General features: G+C 40.2%; 1 protein-coding gene across 1 annotated transcript; it reads left to right on the forward strand.

Annotated features, from left to right (window-relative positions):
- The first annotated feature begins 374 nt into the window (after window positions 1-374).
- LOC140179067 (uncharacterized) lies at window positions 375-8,198 on the forward strand. Its single transcript, XM_072217630.1, has 3 exons — window positions 375-2,132; window positions 7,570-7,657; window positions 7,805-8,198. The coding sequence occupies exon 1, from the start codon at window positions 501-503 to the stop codon at window positions 2,127-2,129; it is 1,629 nt and encodes a 542-aa protein (XP_072073731.1). The 5' UTR covers window positions 375-500; the 3' UTR covers window positions 2,130-2,132; window positions 7,570-7,657; window positions 7,805-8,198.
- Window positions 8,199-13,176: the final 4,978 nt, after the last annotated feature.

Genomic DNA, 13,176 nt, shown 5'->3' on the forward strand with positions numbered 1-13,176 from the left:
TGCAGGAGAAAAAGGTTAAGACAAACGCAAGGAGGGGCACGGTTAGGAGAAGCTATGTGAGGGAGGTCACATGTGCCTAGGAGAACGCGTTCATGGGGAACAGAATTTGCATGCATGCAACATTGAACACCTAAATGCATGCAGCCAATGGGAGGAGGATCCTCGTCAAGCCTCAACCATGCATGCAGACCGTCCATTCCATGAATCCTTGAGATGACCAACTCAATCTCAGCCCTTCATGAACACTAACGGTTCCTTCTTCATTCATTCATTGTGGTTTTGTTGAAAAGCTTGAAAACTTGGCCTATTAATAGCCGTTGCACCAACACGGTATATACATTCCCATTCAAGCCACTTTCATATGAAAACCATACTCTATTCCACTTCCAAAACCAACATAATTCCCTTACCTCACACATCAAAACCGAACCAAAATTCACCCTAAACACAACACATATTTCTTCTACTATCACTTCCTCTTCCTTTTCACTTCAATTTCAATGGCCTCCTCAAGCTCAAAAAGAAGGCCGGGAAAAGAACCTATGGTAACCGAACCTCCATCATTTGATGCAAGCAAGTTTAGATCCCAATTCCATGAAGGGAGATATCATAGGTTCATGGAGGCAAAGAATGTCATCTATGAGAAAGGCCTTGATTTGAGGGAAGGAGAATATCCCATCATGAGGCAAATTACTAGAGAAAGAAGGTGGGAACTTTTGTGTGCTCCTCTGACTGACATCAGTGCAGTAATGATCAGGGAGTTCTATGCAAATGCTGCAAAAGAAAACAAAAATAGTGCTCCCTACACAAGTTATGTCAGAGGGGTTGAAGTGAGTTTTAGCCCAGCTGCTATCACAAGAGCCCTCAAGTTGAGAACCATAACCTATGCAGAGCCCAGTTATGAGGCTAGATTGCAAATAAAAAATAATCCTGATGAGATCCTGCAGGGGTTATGCATGGAAAATACAGATTGGGAAAGAGATTCAAAGGGAATTCCAAGTCACATAAGGAGGATAAATCTTACTCCTGTGGCTAAGGGATGGTATGAAATAGTGAGGAGATCTATCCTTCCTACTGGAAACGCCTCTTGGGTCACAATCAAACGAGCACTCTTGACATACTGCATCTTGCATGGAGGTGAGATCAATCTTGCACAACTCATAGCCGACAGTATTCAAGAAATGGCCGATAGCACAAGCAAATCAAAAGGTCTTGGACATCCAAGCACCATCCAAAGGCTATGTGACAGAGCTAACGTACTCTTTGAAGATGAGGACACAACAAAAGTGAAGAAAGGGAAATGGATTACCAAGAAGAGCATGGAGGGAACGAATGAAGAAGAAGACCAAGAAGGGGTAGTAGCTCCTAGACAAAGGAGATCACAAAGAGAGGAAGGACGAAATCAAGCTTATGATGCCATAGATATGAGCCAATTGCAAAGATCAATTGAAGAACTATCTCAGCAACTCATGCAGGCTCAACAAGGTCAAAATCAACTCATGCAGGCCCAACAAGGCCAAAATCAGGAGGGCCAAGAGAAATATCTAGAGCCCCATCCTGAATTTATGGAGCAATTTTTGAAAGAAAAAGAGGAACGAGAGGCTTGGCAGCATCAAATGGAGGAGAAACAAGAGAGATGGCAACAACAAATGATGACTCAGCAGCAAGAATTTCAAGCACAGATTCTTGAAGGACAAAAAGAGCAATACAAAGAATTCAAAGAATCATATGATAAGCTGTATTTTAGTCAAGTTAAAGCAAGGGAATATAGTCACACCCTGTATCAATGGAAGAATGTTCATCATACCATGGGAGAAGTTAGACACGTACAAAGAATGGAGTATGATGAAAACATGCAAGCAAGGTTGGAGTACTTAACCCACAATCTGCCAACACTCAATCCTGAGATCAAGCCATTTGAACAATGCCCTGAATTCTTAGCCAAGCAACAAGCAAAATCTCATCAATACACTGAGTCAACCTTTAAAAGATTGGAAGATTTTGGGCTCTCAGGACTCTTAGATTCTGTTTGGGGTAGAAGATGTCCTGGTGAAGAGATCCGAGATTATTCCAAGACAGGGAAGAGAAAGAAGAAGAAGGGAGAATCAAGCAGCAGCCATGATCATTAGAAGGTGGCAAAGCTCTTTCATATTTCCTCTTTCATGTCTCTAATAAGGAGATGCATGTCTGAAACATGATATGCCTCCATCAATTATTTCTTTTACTTTATGCAATTTCTGTTCTTTGCTTTTCATTTTAGTTAGTTAATAAATAGCTAGAAAAATGCTAAATCTGCATAATGCTTGTTATCCATCACTTAGCTTGAAAATTGCTTTGTTTCCCATATGCTTAAATAAAAGAGTTTGGTTTGAATTGAAAAGTGAAATATCCAATGTTGCATAAATATGAATGGAAGTTGGTGGTGGTATATGTGTTTGATTAAATGCATAACTCATGAAATAATTGTTGCATAATATCATTCTCATCCAATTGTGAGTTAACTTGCTGTTACAAAGACTCTTATCAGTAATGAAAAAGCCCTTGGTAACAAAAACAGAAAGAAAAGGGAAAGAAAAAGCCAAAATGGCAAGAAAAATAAAGAATAAAGGTTGGACACCAATAGCTTGAACCTTAGGACATATGCCTGTGGTGTTCTTGTACTAAGATCTGCTTGGATGAGTAAATTCTAAGGGGTATTTTAAAACCCGGTCACTTAGATCAACTGATTTGGGATGGCCAATTGAAAATCCACAATAAAGAGCAACTTAGATACAGAACATTTAGTTATCCAAAGAGATGCTGGGCATCAATGATCCTAGGAAGAATTAGTGAGCCAAGTGTCTGTGGTGGAGAGATGTTGAGTAAAAGAAAGAAAAAAAAATAAAGCCAAAGGCTATTACTGCAACATTTGACACCAAACCTCCAAAAGAATAATAAGCTTGTTAAGCATTATAAGCCAAGAAAAGTTAGCAAGGGAGGAATCAAAAAGTGAGTCTTATAACAGCAAGTTTAGCAAACCTTTGATGCAAAATGTATATCATGTAACAGCAACAATAATTGAGTTGTCATTGTCTGCATAAATGCCCCATATATCAAGTTCTGCTATCTGCATAATAAGGATAAATATCCTTTTCTTATTCATTCCATTTACTCTTAGTTTTGATGCTTGCTTGGGGACAAGCAAGATTTAAGTTTGGTGTTGTGATGACAAGTCATCATATACCCATTTTTCAAGCTAATTTCACTTGTTTTGTTAGCATTTATGCACTTTCTTGTATCCTAAGTAAGTGATTTGGAGTGAAAATGCATAACTTCTTTAAATCAAGCAACCACCATGAATTTAATGTTAATCCATGAGGTTTGAGCTAATTTTAATTGAATTTTAATTGATTTATAAGCCTCTTGAATTTAGTGATACTTGGAGTGGTTGTTTTGATTTATTGTAGGTGAAGAAAAGAAAAGAAAAGGAAAAGCGTGGCCTAAGAAGTGTAGCCCAAGGAAAGGAAAGTGTGGCCAAAGAGAGAAGAAGTGTGCCGCATGCAAAGGGGGAGGCAACATTGCCCTCCACAAGGGCACACTGTCCTCTAGGAGGGCAACATAAGAGAACCAAGAAGAGAAGGCAACTCTGCCCTGCCCACTACAAGGGCAGAGCACAAAATGTGCCTTGGGACCAAGAGGAAGAGAACCTTGCCCTGCCCTCCACAAGGGCAGTATCGGGCTCTCCAAGGAAAGAAATCAAAGGAAAAATGCCTATGATGCATGTCACAAGGATCGAACAAGGAACCATGAGGAAGCTAGGACTTAAGGTTGATTGCCGTGCCAAGAAGCCAAGAAAATTAATAGAACGTGTGCCACAGCCGTGTTTCGAACACGGGACGTGAAAGAGGGAACATTGCCCTGCCCTCTGCGCGGGCAGGGCAGCATCTTGTGTGTGGCGCACCAAGAAGCAAATCTGGCGCACCATGGCACGTTCCTGGCAGCATCTGGCGCACCATGGCACGTTCCTGGCAGCATCTGGCGCACCATGGTACGTTCCTGGCAGCATCTGGCGCACCAAGCTCGATCCTGGCAGCACCAAAATTTCCTGCCCTGCCCTCCGCGAGGGCAGGGCAGCATCCTATGCACCAAGGAAATTTCTGGCGCACCAACTTTTGATTCTGGCGCACCAATTCCTGATTCTGGCAGCACCAAAGCAATTTCTGGCGCACCAACTTTTCCTGCCCTGCCCTTGGCGCGGGCAGGGCAGCATCTCACGCACCAAGGCCGCACCAGCTTGCACCACGGACGCACCACAACGCACCAATTTTCTGCCCTGCCCTCCACAAGGGCAGGGCAGCCTCCTGGGAGTCACAATTTTGGGCCGAAAAATTCAATTAAAAATCCAATTGAATTCATTTATTCACCAACTCAAAAGCCCATCCAAATCCCAATATCCAAGAATAGAAAGTGTATAAATAGGAGTTAGTTTGATGTAATTGAGAACTTTGACACTTACTTTTGAATTTTACTTTTACTTTCACCTTTCTTTTGAGCTTTGGCAATTGTTCTTGGGTAACTTGACTGAGAATTCTGAGAATTGGGGAGGAGAATTGATCTCTCTTCTTCCTCATTCTTGCCTGAGCACTTCTAATCTTCTGTTTCTGAGTTTTGGGTGTGTGAAATTGAGGAAATTCTGTCTCAATTCACATCTAAAATCTCTTCAAATCCTTTTCTGCATAATTAAATTTGATTTCTGTTCTTCTACTGCTTCTCCTTTAATATTCTGTCAATTACTTCGTGAACTTGGATCTAGGAAGGCAAATAGGGATCTAGGCTCTGCTACCTAGTCTCTTGAGACCTGAGACCACAATTTACTTTTGGTTCTTCTGTGAACCTCTGCTGCATTTTATTTCCTTTCTGTTTGAATGCTTATTGCTTCTGATTCAATTTCTGCTCAATCAATTGTTGCAATTTACTTTCTCTTTGTTTAGATTCTGCAATCCTAGTCCTCAAATCCCTTTTACATTCAAGCAATTTACATTTCTTGCCATTTAAGTTACTGCAATTTACATTTCTTGCACTTTAAGTTTCAGTCATTTAATTTCTTGTTCTTTAAGATTCAGTCTATTTACTCTCCTGTTCTTTAATTTACTACAATTTTCCCTCTCCCTTTACATTTCAAGCACTTTATCTTCTGTCAAATACAACCCACTCAACCAAAACTTGATTCGCTTGACTAAATCAACCACTAAACTAAAATTGCTCAATCCTTCAATCCCTGTGGGATCGACCTCACTCATGTGAGTTATTATTACTTGATGCGACCCGGTACACTTGCCGGTGAGTTTTGTGTTGGATCGTTTTCCACACATCAGATCCCACAGGGATTGAAGGATTGAGCAATTTTAGTTTAGTGGTTGATTTAGTCAAGCGAATCAAGTTTTGGTTAAGTGGGTTGTATTTGACAGAAGATAAAGTGCTTGAAATGTAAAGGGAGAGGGGAAATTGCAGTAAATTAAAGAACAGGAGAGTAAATAGACTGAATCTTAAAGAACAAGAAATTAAATGACTGAAACTTAAAGTGCAAGAAATATAAATTGCAGTAACTTAAATGGCAAGAAATGTAAATTGCTTGAATGTAAAAGGGATTTGAGGACTGGGATTGCAGAATCTAAACAAAGAGAAAGTAAATTGCAATAATTGATTGAGCAGAAATTGAATCAGAAGCAATAAGCATTCAAACAGAAAGGAAATAAAATGCAGTAGAGGTTCACAGAAGAACCAAAAGTAAATTGTGGTCTCAGGTCTCAAGAGACTAGGTAGCAGAGCCTAGATCTCTATTTGCCTTCCTAGATCCAAGTTCACAAAGTAATTGACAGAAAATTAAAGGAGAAGCAGTAGAAGAACAGAAATCAAATTCAATTATGCAGAAAAGGATTTGAAGAGATTTTAGATGTGAATTGAGACAGAATTTCCTCAATTTCACACACCCAAAACTCAGAAACAGAAGATTAGAAGTGCTCAGGCAAGAATGAGGAAGAAGAGAGATCAATTCTCCTCCCCAATTCTCAGAATTCTCAGTCAAGTTACCCAAGAACAATTGCCAAAGCTCAAAAGAAAGGTGAAAGTAAAAGTAAAATTCAAAAGTAAGTGTAAAAGTCCCTAATTACATCAAACTAACTCCTATTTATACACTTTCTATTCTTGGATATTGGGATTTGGATGGGCTTTTGAATTGGTGAAGAAATGAATTCAATTGGATTTTTAATTGAATTTTTCGGCCCAAAATTGTGACTCCCAGGAGGCTGCCCTGCCCTTGTGGAGGGCAGGGCAGAAAATTGGTGCGTTGTGGTGCGTCCGTGGTGCAAGCTGGTGCGGCCTTGGTGCGTGAGATGCTGCCCTGCCCGCGCCAAGGGCAGGGCAGGAAAAGTTGGTGCGCCAGAAATTGCTTTGGTGCTGCCAGAATCAGGAATTGGTGCGCCAGAATCAAAAGTTGGTGCGCCAGAAATTTCCTTGGTGCATAGGATGCTGCCCTGCCCTCGCGGAGGGCAGGGCAGGAAATTTTGGTGCTGCCAGGATCGAGCTTGGTGCGCCAGATGCTGCCAGGAACGTGCCATGGTGCGCCAGATGCTGCCAGGAACGTGCCATGGTGCGCCAGATGCTGCCAGGAACGTGCCATGGTGCGCCAGATTTGCTTCTTGGTGCGCCACACACAAGATGCTGCCCTGCCCGCGCCAAGGGCAGGGCAATGTTCCCTCTTTCACGTCCCGTGTTCGAAACACGGCAGAAGCACACGCTCATCATTTTTCTTGGTTTCTTGGCACGGCAATCAACCTTAAGTCCTAGCTTCCTCATGGTTCCTTGTTCGATCCTTGTGGCATGCATCATAGGCATTTTTCCTTTGATTTCTTTCCTTGGAGAGCCCGATACTGCCCTTGTGGAGGGCAGGGCAAGGTTCTCTTCTTCTTGGTTCCAAGGCACCATTTTGTGCTCTGCCCTTGTAGTGGGCAGGGCAGAGTTGCCTTCTCTTCTTGGTTCTCTTATGTTGCCCTCCTAGAGGGCAGTGTGCCCTTGTGGAGGGCAATGTTGCCTCCCCCTTTGCATGCGGCACGCTTCCTATTGCTTTGGCCACGCTTTCCTTTCCTTGGGCTACACTTCTTAGGCCACGCTTTTCCTTTTCTTTTCTTTTCTTCACCTACAATAAACCAAAACAACCACTCCAAGTATCACTAAATTCAAGAGGCTTATAAATCAATTAAAATTCAATTAAAATTAGCTCAAACCTCATGGATTAACACTAAATTCATGGTGGTTGCTTGATTTAAAGAAGTTATGCATTTTCACTCCAAATCACTTACTTAGGATACAAGAAAGTGCATAAATGCTAACAAAACAAGTGAAATTAGCTTGAAAAATGGGTATATGATGACTTGTCATCAGGTCCCATTTCTCTTGATGATTTTCGAAGCCTTCAAAGATCAAACACAGTACCTTAATTTAAAAGGATGCAATATCCTAAGCATGGTAAACTCTTCCTTTCTTACCCTTCTTTTTTCTCATGTCAATTGTATCCTATCTTATTCTTGGCAGGAGCTGAGGAAGCCGTTGGAGAATCAGGTCGTATTAATTGATACTTTGCGTAATGACAACCGTGTTAGCTGCTGATCGTCATGAACATGTATGTAGCTGATGTATTTTCAATTTATGTTCTCTCCTAAAACTCTGCATGCATATTTTAAAATAAGAATGTTCAATCTCAAGTTGTTCTTTGTTATATTAATATGTGGTCTACAATGTCTTACCTAATCTGCAATCCATTTTATAGGAATTACAATCAGCCAAGGAGTCTGTTGCAAAATGTTACCTTTATCAATTAAAAAATTTAAACAAAGTGTAGATCTAAATCACAAGGAACTAGGCGATGTTAATAGAGTAAATGCTGAACAGAAACATGCCATTGAAGACATCAATGGAAGGCGAGTGCTTCTATGCAGTCATGTGCTGAAGCAAATGCTATAATAAGTAGGTATGATCTATATAATTCTGAGCTATTTAATTGTTGATTGTTGAGTTCTTCACTTCTTTAGTCCTCAATGTTGATGTAAGTGTCATAAGAGTGAAGTTGTTCATTTTTATGTAGTTTGAGCTTGAGCAGCTCTTTCATTGATTGATTTTTATGTTGTAATGAGAATTGGCAATGTGGAATGATTTAGTGCTTATGTACATGTGTTTATATTCTTGTGTGTAACATCCTGCGGATGAATTTTGGTACTGATTGTTGGAGGAGGATGGACCTTTTGGTATCATGCTTAGTATTAAACCTTTTGCCCCAGCATGGTTACGCTAGCTGTATTCAACTTGCACTGTTTGATAATTGAGTCCCTCTCAGTTGCTCATCTACATGCAGTCAAAAAGTAAATATAGCTAAACTCAAGGAACAATTAGATGACGAGAGGACTCAACGAAAAAAAAGAGCAAAAAAAGGCCACAACTGATCTAAAGGCCGCTATTTTTAGAGCCCATTCTGAGGCTTAGGAGGAATTAATAGGAGGAATTAAGACGACACACTGATGCTGCCTTAAGAAGAGAAAGAGAACTACATAAAACAATAAATAAGCTTTAGGTTTGAAGGCTTTGTTGCTAAAGTAGTAAGAAACTATATTCCTTTTGCTTTTGAAGTAAGCTGCCATTCTTTCTGTATATTGTAGGAGTCAGAGAGAGTCATGTGTTTGCTAGTTGAAACCTTGAGGTCCAAACTGACATGGTTCTTATTTATGTCTAGCCTACAATGGACGACAATTTGTGTATTTCATAAATAGGTCTGTGGTTTCGTTCCATTTTGTTGTAGGAGGATTAGGTAAAAGATTGTTGTGTTTGACAATAAGGTTCCTCCAGTTGAAACTGAATTGTACGAAGAGAAGCTGATTCCTGCAAATCAAACAAAGGTAGTTATATGATTTTGTGCGTGTATTATGTCTCCTTTTCATATTTTTGGATTTGGTTACTATCTCGTTGAACGAAAATGCAAAATATGAAAAGGGGACATAATGCACACAACCATAATTTACCTTTTTGTTTGATTTGTAGTGGTCAGCTTCTCATGCAATTCAGTTTCCAATTGGTGAACCTTATTATCAGACACAACCATTTTTTTTGTAGTATCCTCCTGCAAGAAAATGGAACGAATGCACAAACCTATTTATGAAATATACATATTGTAGCTTAAACATAAGCAGAGCCATACCAGTTTGGACCTCAAGGTTTCAACTAGCAAACACCTTTCTCTCTCTAACTCCTACAACATACAGACAAAATGACAACTTATAAGCTTCAAAAGCAAAGGGAATACCGTTTCTTACTACTTTAGTGACAAACCTTTCAAAATTGAAGTTTATTTTTTGTTTTATGTAGTTCTCTCTCTTCTTAAGGCAGCATCAATGTGTCGCCTTAATTTCTCCTGAGCCTCAGACTAGGCTCTAAAAACAGCCTTTAGATCAGTTGTGGCCTTTTTTCGCTTTTATTTTCGTTGAGACCGCTTGTCATCTAATTGTTCCTTGAGTTTAGCTATATTTACTTTCTCACGGTATGCGAGGAGCAATTGAGGGACTCAATTATCAAACAATGTAACGTAACCATACTGGGGGCAAAAGGTTGAATACTAAGCATAGTACCAAAAGGTCCATCATCCTCCAACATTAATACCAAAATTCATCCCCAAGATGTTACACACAAGAATATAGACAAATGTACATAAGCACTAAGTCATTTCACATTGCAAATTCTCATTGCAACATAAAAATCAGTCAATCAAGGACCAACTCAAGCTCAAACTACATAAAAATGAACAACTTCACTTCTATGACACTTGGATCAACATTAAAGACTAAAGAAGTGAAGAACTCAACAATCAGTAACGGATCCAGAAAATTTATGTTGAAGGGGCAAAAATAATACACATTACTATCAAAAGATATATTTAAATTTAAAAAAATAAAAGTGCACATTAATCGCTAAATTTTTTCACTTCAAAGGTCGAAGGTACTTCTCTTTTTATTTTTTTATTTTGAAAATGTTGAATAATTATTTTATTATCAACTTGATTGAATGTCTTTCTTCCTATATATGTAACCAAACAATCATTCAACCACTCGTCTCCCATTCGATTACGAAGTCAACTCTTTATGATATTTTAAGAATATCTTTTTGTTAGAAGAGACTAAAGGAGTGACTTCAGATTCTAGTAGTGGCTTTTTGTTTCTAATGGAGTGACTTTTTTTTTGAAATATTTTTTCATTACTATTTTTAAAAATAAAAAATATATATTTTGAATTAGTAAATTGATCAATCCACTTTAGAAATTTATATGCAACATAATTACATATAATAGAATAGAAAATTTCACTCAAAATTCGGCCGATTGGTCGGACGACCTCCCCACACTAAAAATTAGCACCGTCCTCGGTACTCAGAATCAGGCGGAATAGAAAGAGTTGTCACTAGCATCACCTTCACTGTCTGCTAGTGGGTCTCGTGCCTCCTCTAACTCATCATGCTAGGCCTTCGCCGCACCAAAATGCTTAGATGGAGTATCTGGCTCAAGTGGGATGTTAGTACCGCCGGAGAGGATGATCCTCCTCAAGTGCTCATAGTGGCGTATGGAGTGGCGCTCCGAACAGGCTATGTTGTCAAACAGTTGGTGGATTAGGTGGTATAGTTGCTATAAGAATGCTGGTGGTGCCGCTAAGTCTGAAGGAGCTAAGGCTGAAGGTCCTACCTCTGTAGAAGATGTTGGTTGCTGTCTGCCTCGTCGTCTAGATGCAAACTCAAGTGTGGAATTTCCTTCTTGTGGCTGGCGACTGTCGGTCTCTCATTTGTGGCCATCCAGGTAACCTCAGCCTCCGTGGCTAGCTGAGTGATCAAGCACGGAAAGACGAGGTTGCCAACATAGTGAGCCCGCCCCATGTATCGTCTGATATGCCTAGGAAGATACAACTCTCTACCGTTCAAGACACACTGACCATGACCGCCATATTAGCAGTAATCTTGGTCTCAAGGGGGCTCGACATCACTTAGTTGGACAGAAGCTGCTGCCAAATACGTGCTTCATTAGTCAAAGAGCGAACATGAATCCCCTGAGGAGTCGTCGTGTCAGAACTAAATATCCACTAACTCTCAGGTTTGGCAATCGCTGCCAGTACACTATCCAAATCAAAAGTCTTCATCTTCCTCTCAGCTTCTGCTACTACAAATGCATCTTTCCCGCTCGATGCTGGCAAAAAGTGGAGGGCATGCTCAATAGCCTCCTTAGTAACCAAAATTTTCTTGCCTCTTAAGTGAACTGCATCGTGGGCCCCAGTGTAATAGTTAGCATAGAATTCCTTAACCCACGATGCATTCACTGTCAGGAGTTCCCGACCTAGGAACCTCCAACCCCGCTGAGCAATTCTGTCATCAGCATAGATGCTTAGCTCCTCCGGAATTTGGAGTATCCTCTCAACATGCAAGTTCCTGTTTAGGAACGTTTCAAATTTTTGCTTCGAATACTAGTTGCTGAACTTGTACGTGTCGGTGGGAGGTGTACTCTGGTCCTTTCGGTCTCTTCTACCGATACGCCTGTCGTAAAATGTTGTATTGGATGTCTTAGTGGATGCTGAGGTGGGAGACGTAATAAACAGGCAAAAAGCAGATACTGATTCAAAGAACAACATATATGCGAAGTGAACAGATAATGTAAATTTGAATGGAAGCATGCATTAGATTCAAGTTTAGCGTGAACGGAAGCAACTTCCAATCAAATTAAATAATCTAGGATAACTAATTTGCTTGTTTATTAAGGATAAAGAGAAGAAAGGAGCATTGTTGTTATGCACGAAGAAAAGAGAAAACAGTTAGTTGAAAAAGAAAAGTCAAAAGTTATGTACAAAGTAAAAACGTTCTTTAATTCTGAAAATTTCAACAAAGTTTGGATAATAAAATGTTTAGAATGTGTTAAAATTTTCAGAATTAAGGAAAATTTTTACTGTGTACTTTCTTTTTCAACCAACTGTTTTCTCTTTTATTCGTGTATAGCAATAATGTTTCTTTCTTCTCTTTATCCTTAAGAAACAAGCAAGTTAGCTATCCTGGATTATTTAATTTGATTGGGAGTTGTTTCTGTTTGTGTTTAACTTGAATCTCATGCATGCTTCCATTCAAATTTACATTATTTGTTCACTTTGCATATATGTTGTTTTAAAAATCAGTATCTGCTTTTTGCCTGTTTATTACGTCTCCATACTTTGAATGCCTTTAGATTATGTTCATATCCCCATTTCCTTTCTTGTTTTTCAGATGGTTGACAAGAAGGGGAAGTGCAAGGCCACAGGGTCTGGAAAGACGAAACGGACCTCAGCATCCACTGAGGCATCCGATGTAGCAATTTATGAGAGGCGTATCAATGGGAGAGGCAAACTGGACCAAAGTACACCTTCCACCGACATGTACAAGTTCAGCCACATGTATTTCGAGCAAAAATTTGAAAAGTTCCTAAAGAGGAACTTGCATGTTGAGAGGATACTCCAAATTCCGGAGGAACTAAGCATATATACTGATGACAGAATTGCTCAGCGGGGTTGGAGGTTCCTAGGTTAGGAACTCCTGACAATAAATGCATCGTGGGACAAGAAATTTTATGCTAATTATTACGCTGGGGCCCTTGATGCAGTTCACTTGAGAGGCAAGAAGATTTTGGTTACTGAGGAGGCTATTGAGCATGCCCTCCACTTTTTGCTTGGACCGAGCGGGAAAAATGCATTTGAAGTGGTTGAAAGTGATAGGAAGATGATGACTTTTGATTGGGATAGAGTATGGACAACGATTGGCAAACCTGAGAGTCAGTGGATATTTGGTTTTGACATGACGACTCCTCATTTCTGTTCGCTCTTTGACCAATGAAGCCCGCATTTGGCAGCAGCTTCTGTCTAACTACGTGATGTCGAGCACCCATGAGACCAGGATTACTGCTGATATGGCGATCATGGTTTGGTGTGTCTTAGACGGGAGAGCTGTACCTTCCTAGGCATATCAGACGATACATGGGGTGGGCTCACTATGTTGGCAACCTCGCCTTTTTGTGCTTGGTCACTCAGCTAGCCACGGAAGCTAAAGTTACCTAGATGGCCACAAATGAGAGACCGACAGTCGCCGGCCTGGTAAACT

Source organism: Arachis hypogaea, chromosome 2 (genome assembly GCF_003086295.3).
Source record: "Arachis hypogaea cultivar Tifrunner chromosome 2, arahy.Tifrunner.gnm2.J5K5, whole genome shotgun sequence".
NCBI classification, from domain to species: domain Eukaryota; kingdom Viridiplantae; phylum Streptophyta; class Magnoliopsida; order Fabales; family Fabaceae; genus Arachis; species Arachis hypogaea.

Bases quoted from the DNA above. Each gene is read 5' to 3' on its own strand.
- LOC140179067 (XM_072217630.1), top strand. From the start codon at position 501: ATGGCCTCCTCAAGCTCAAAAAGAAGGCCGGGAAAAGAACCTATGGTA.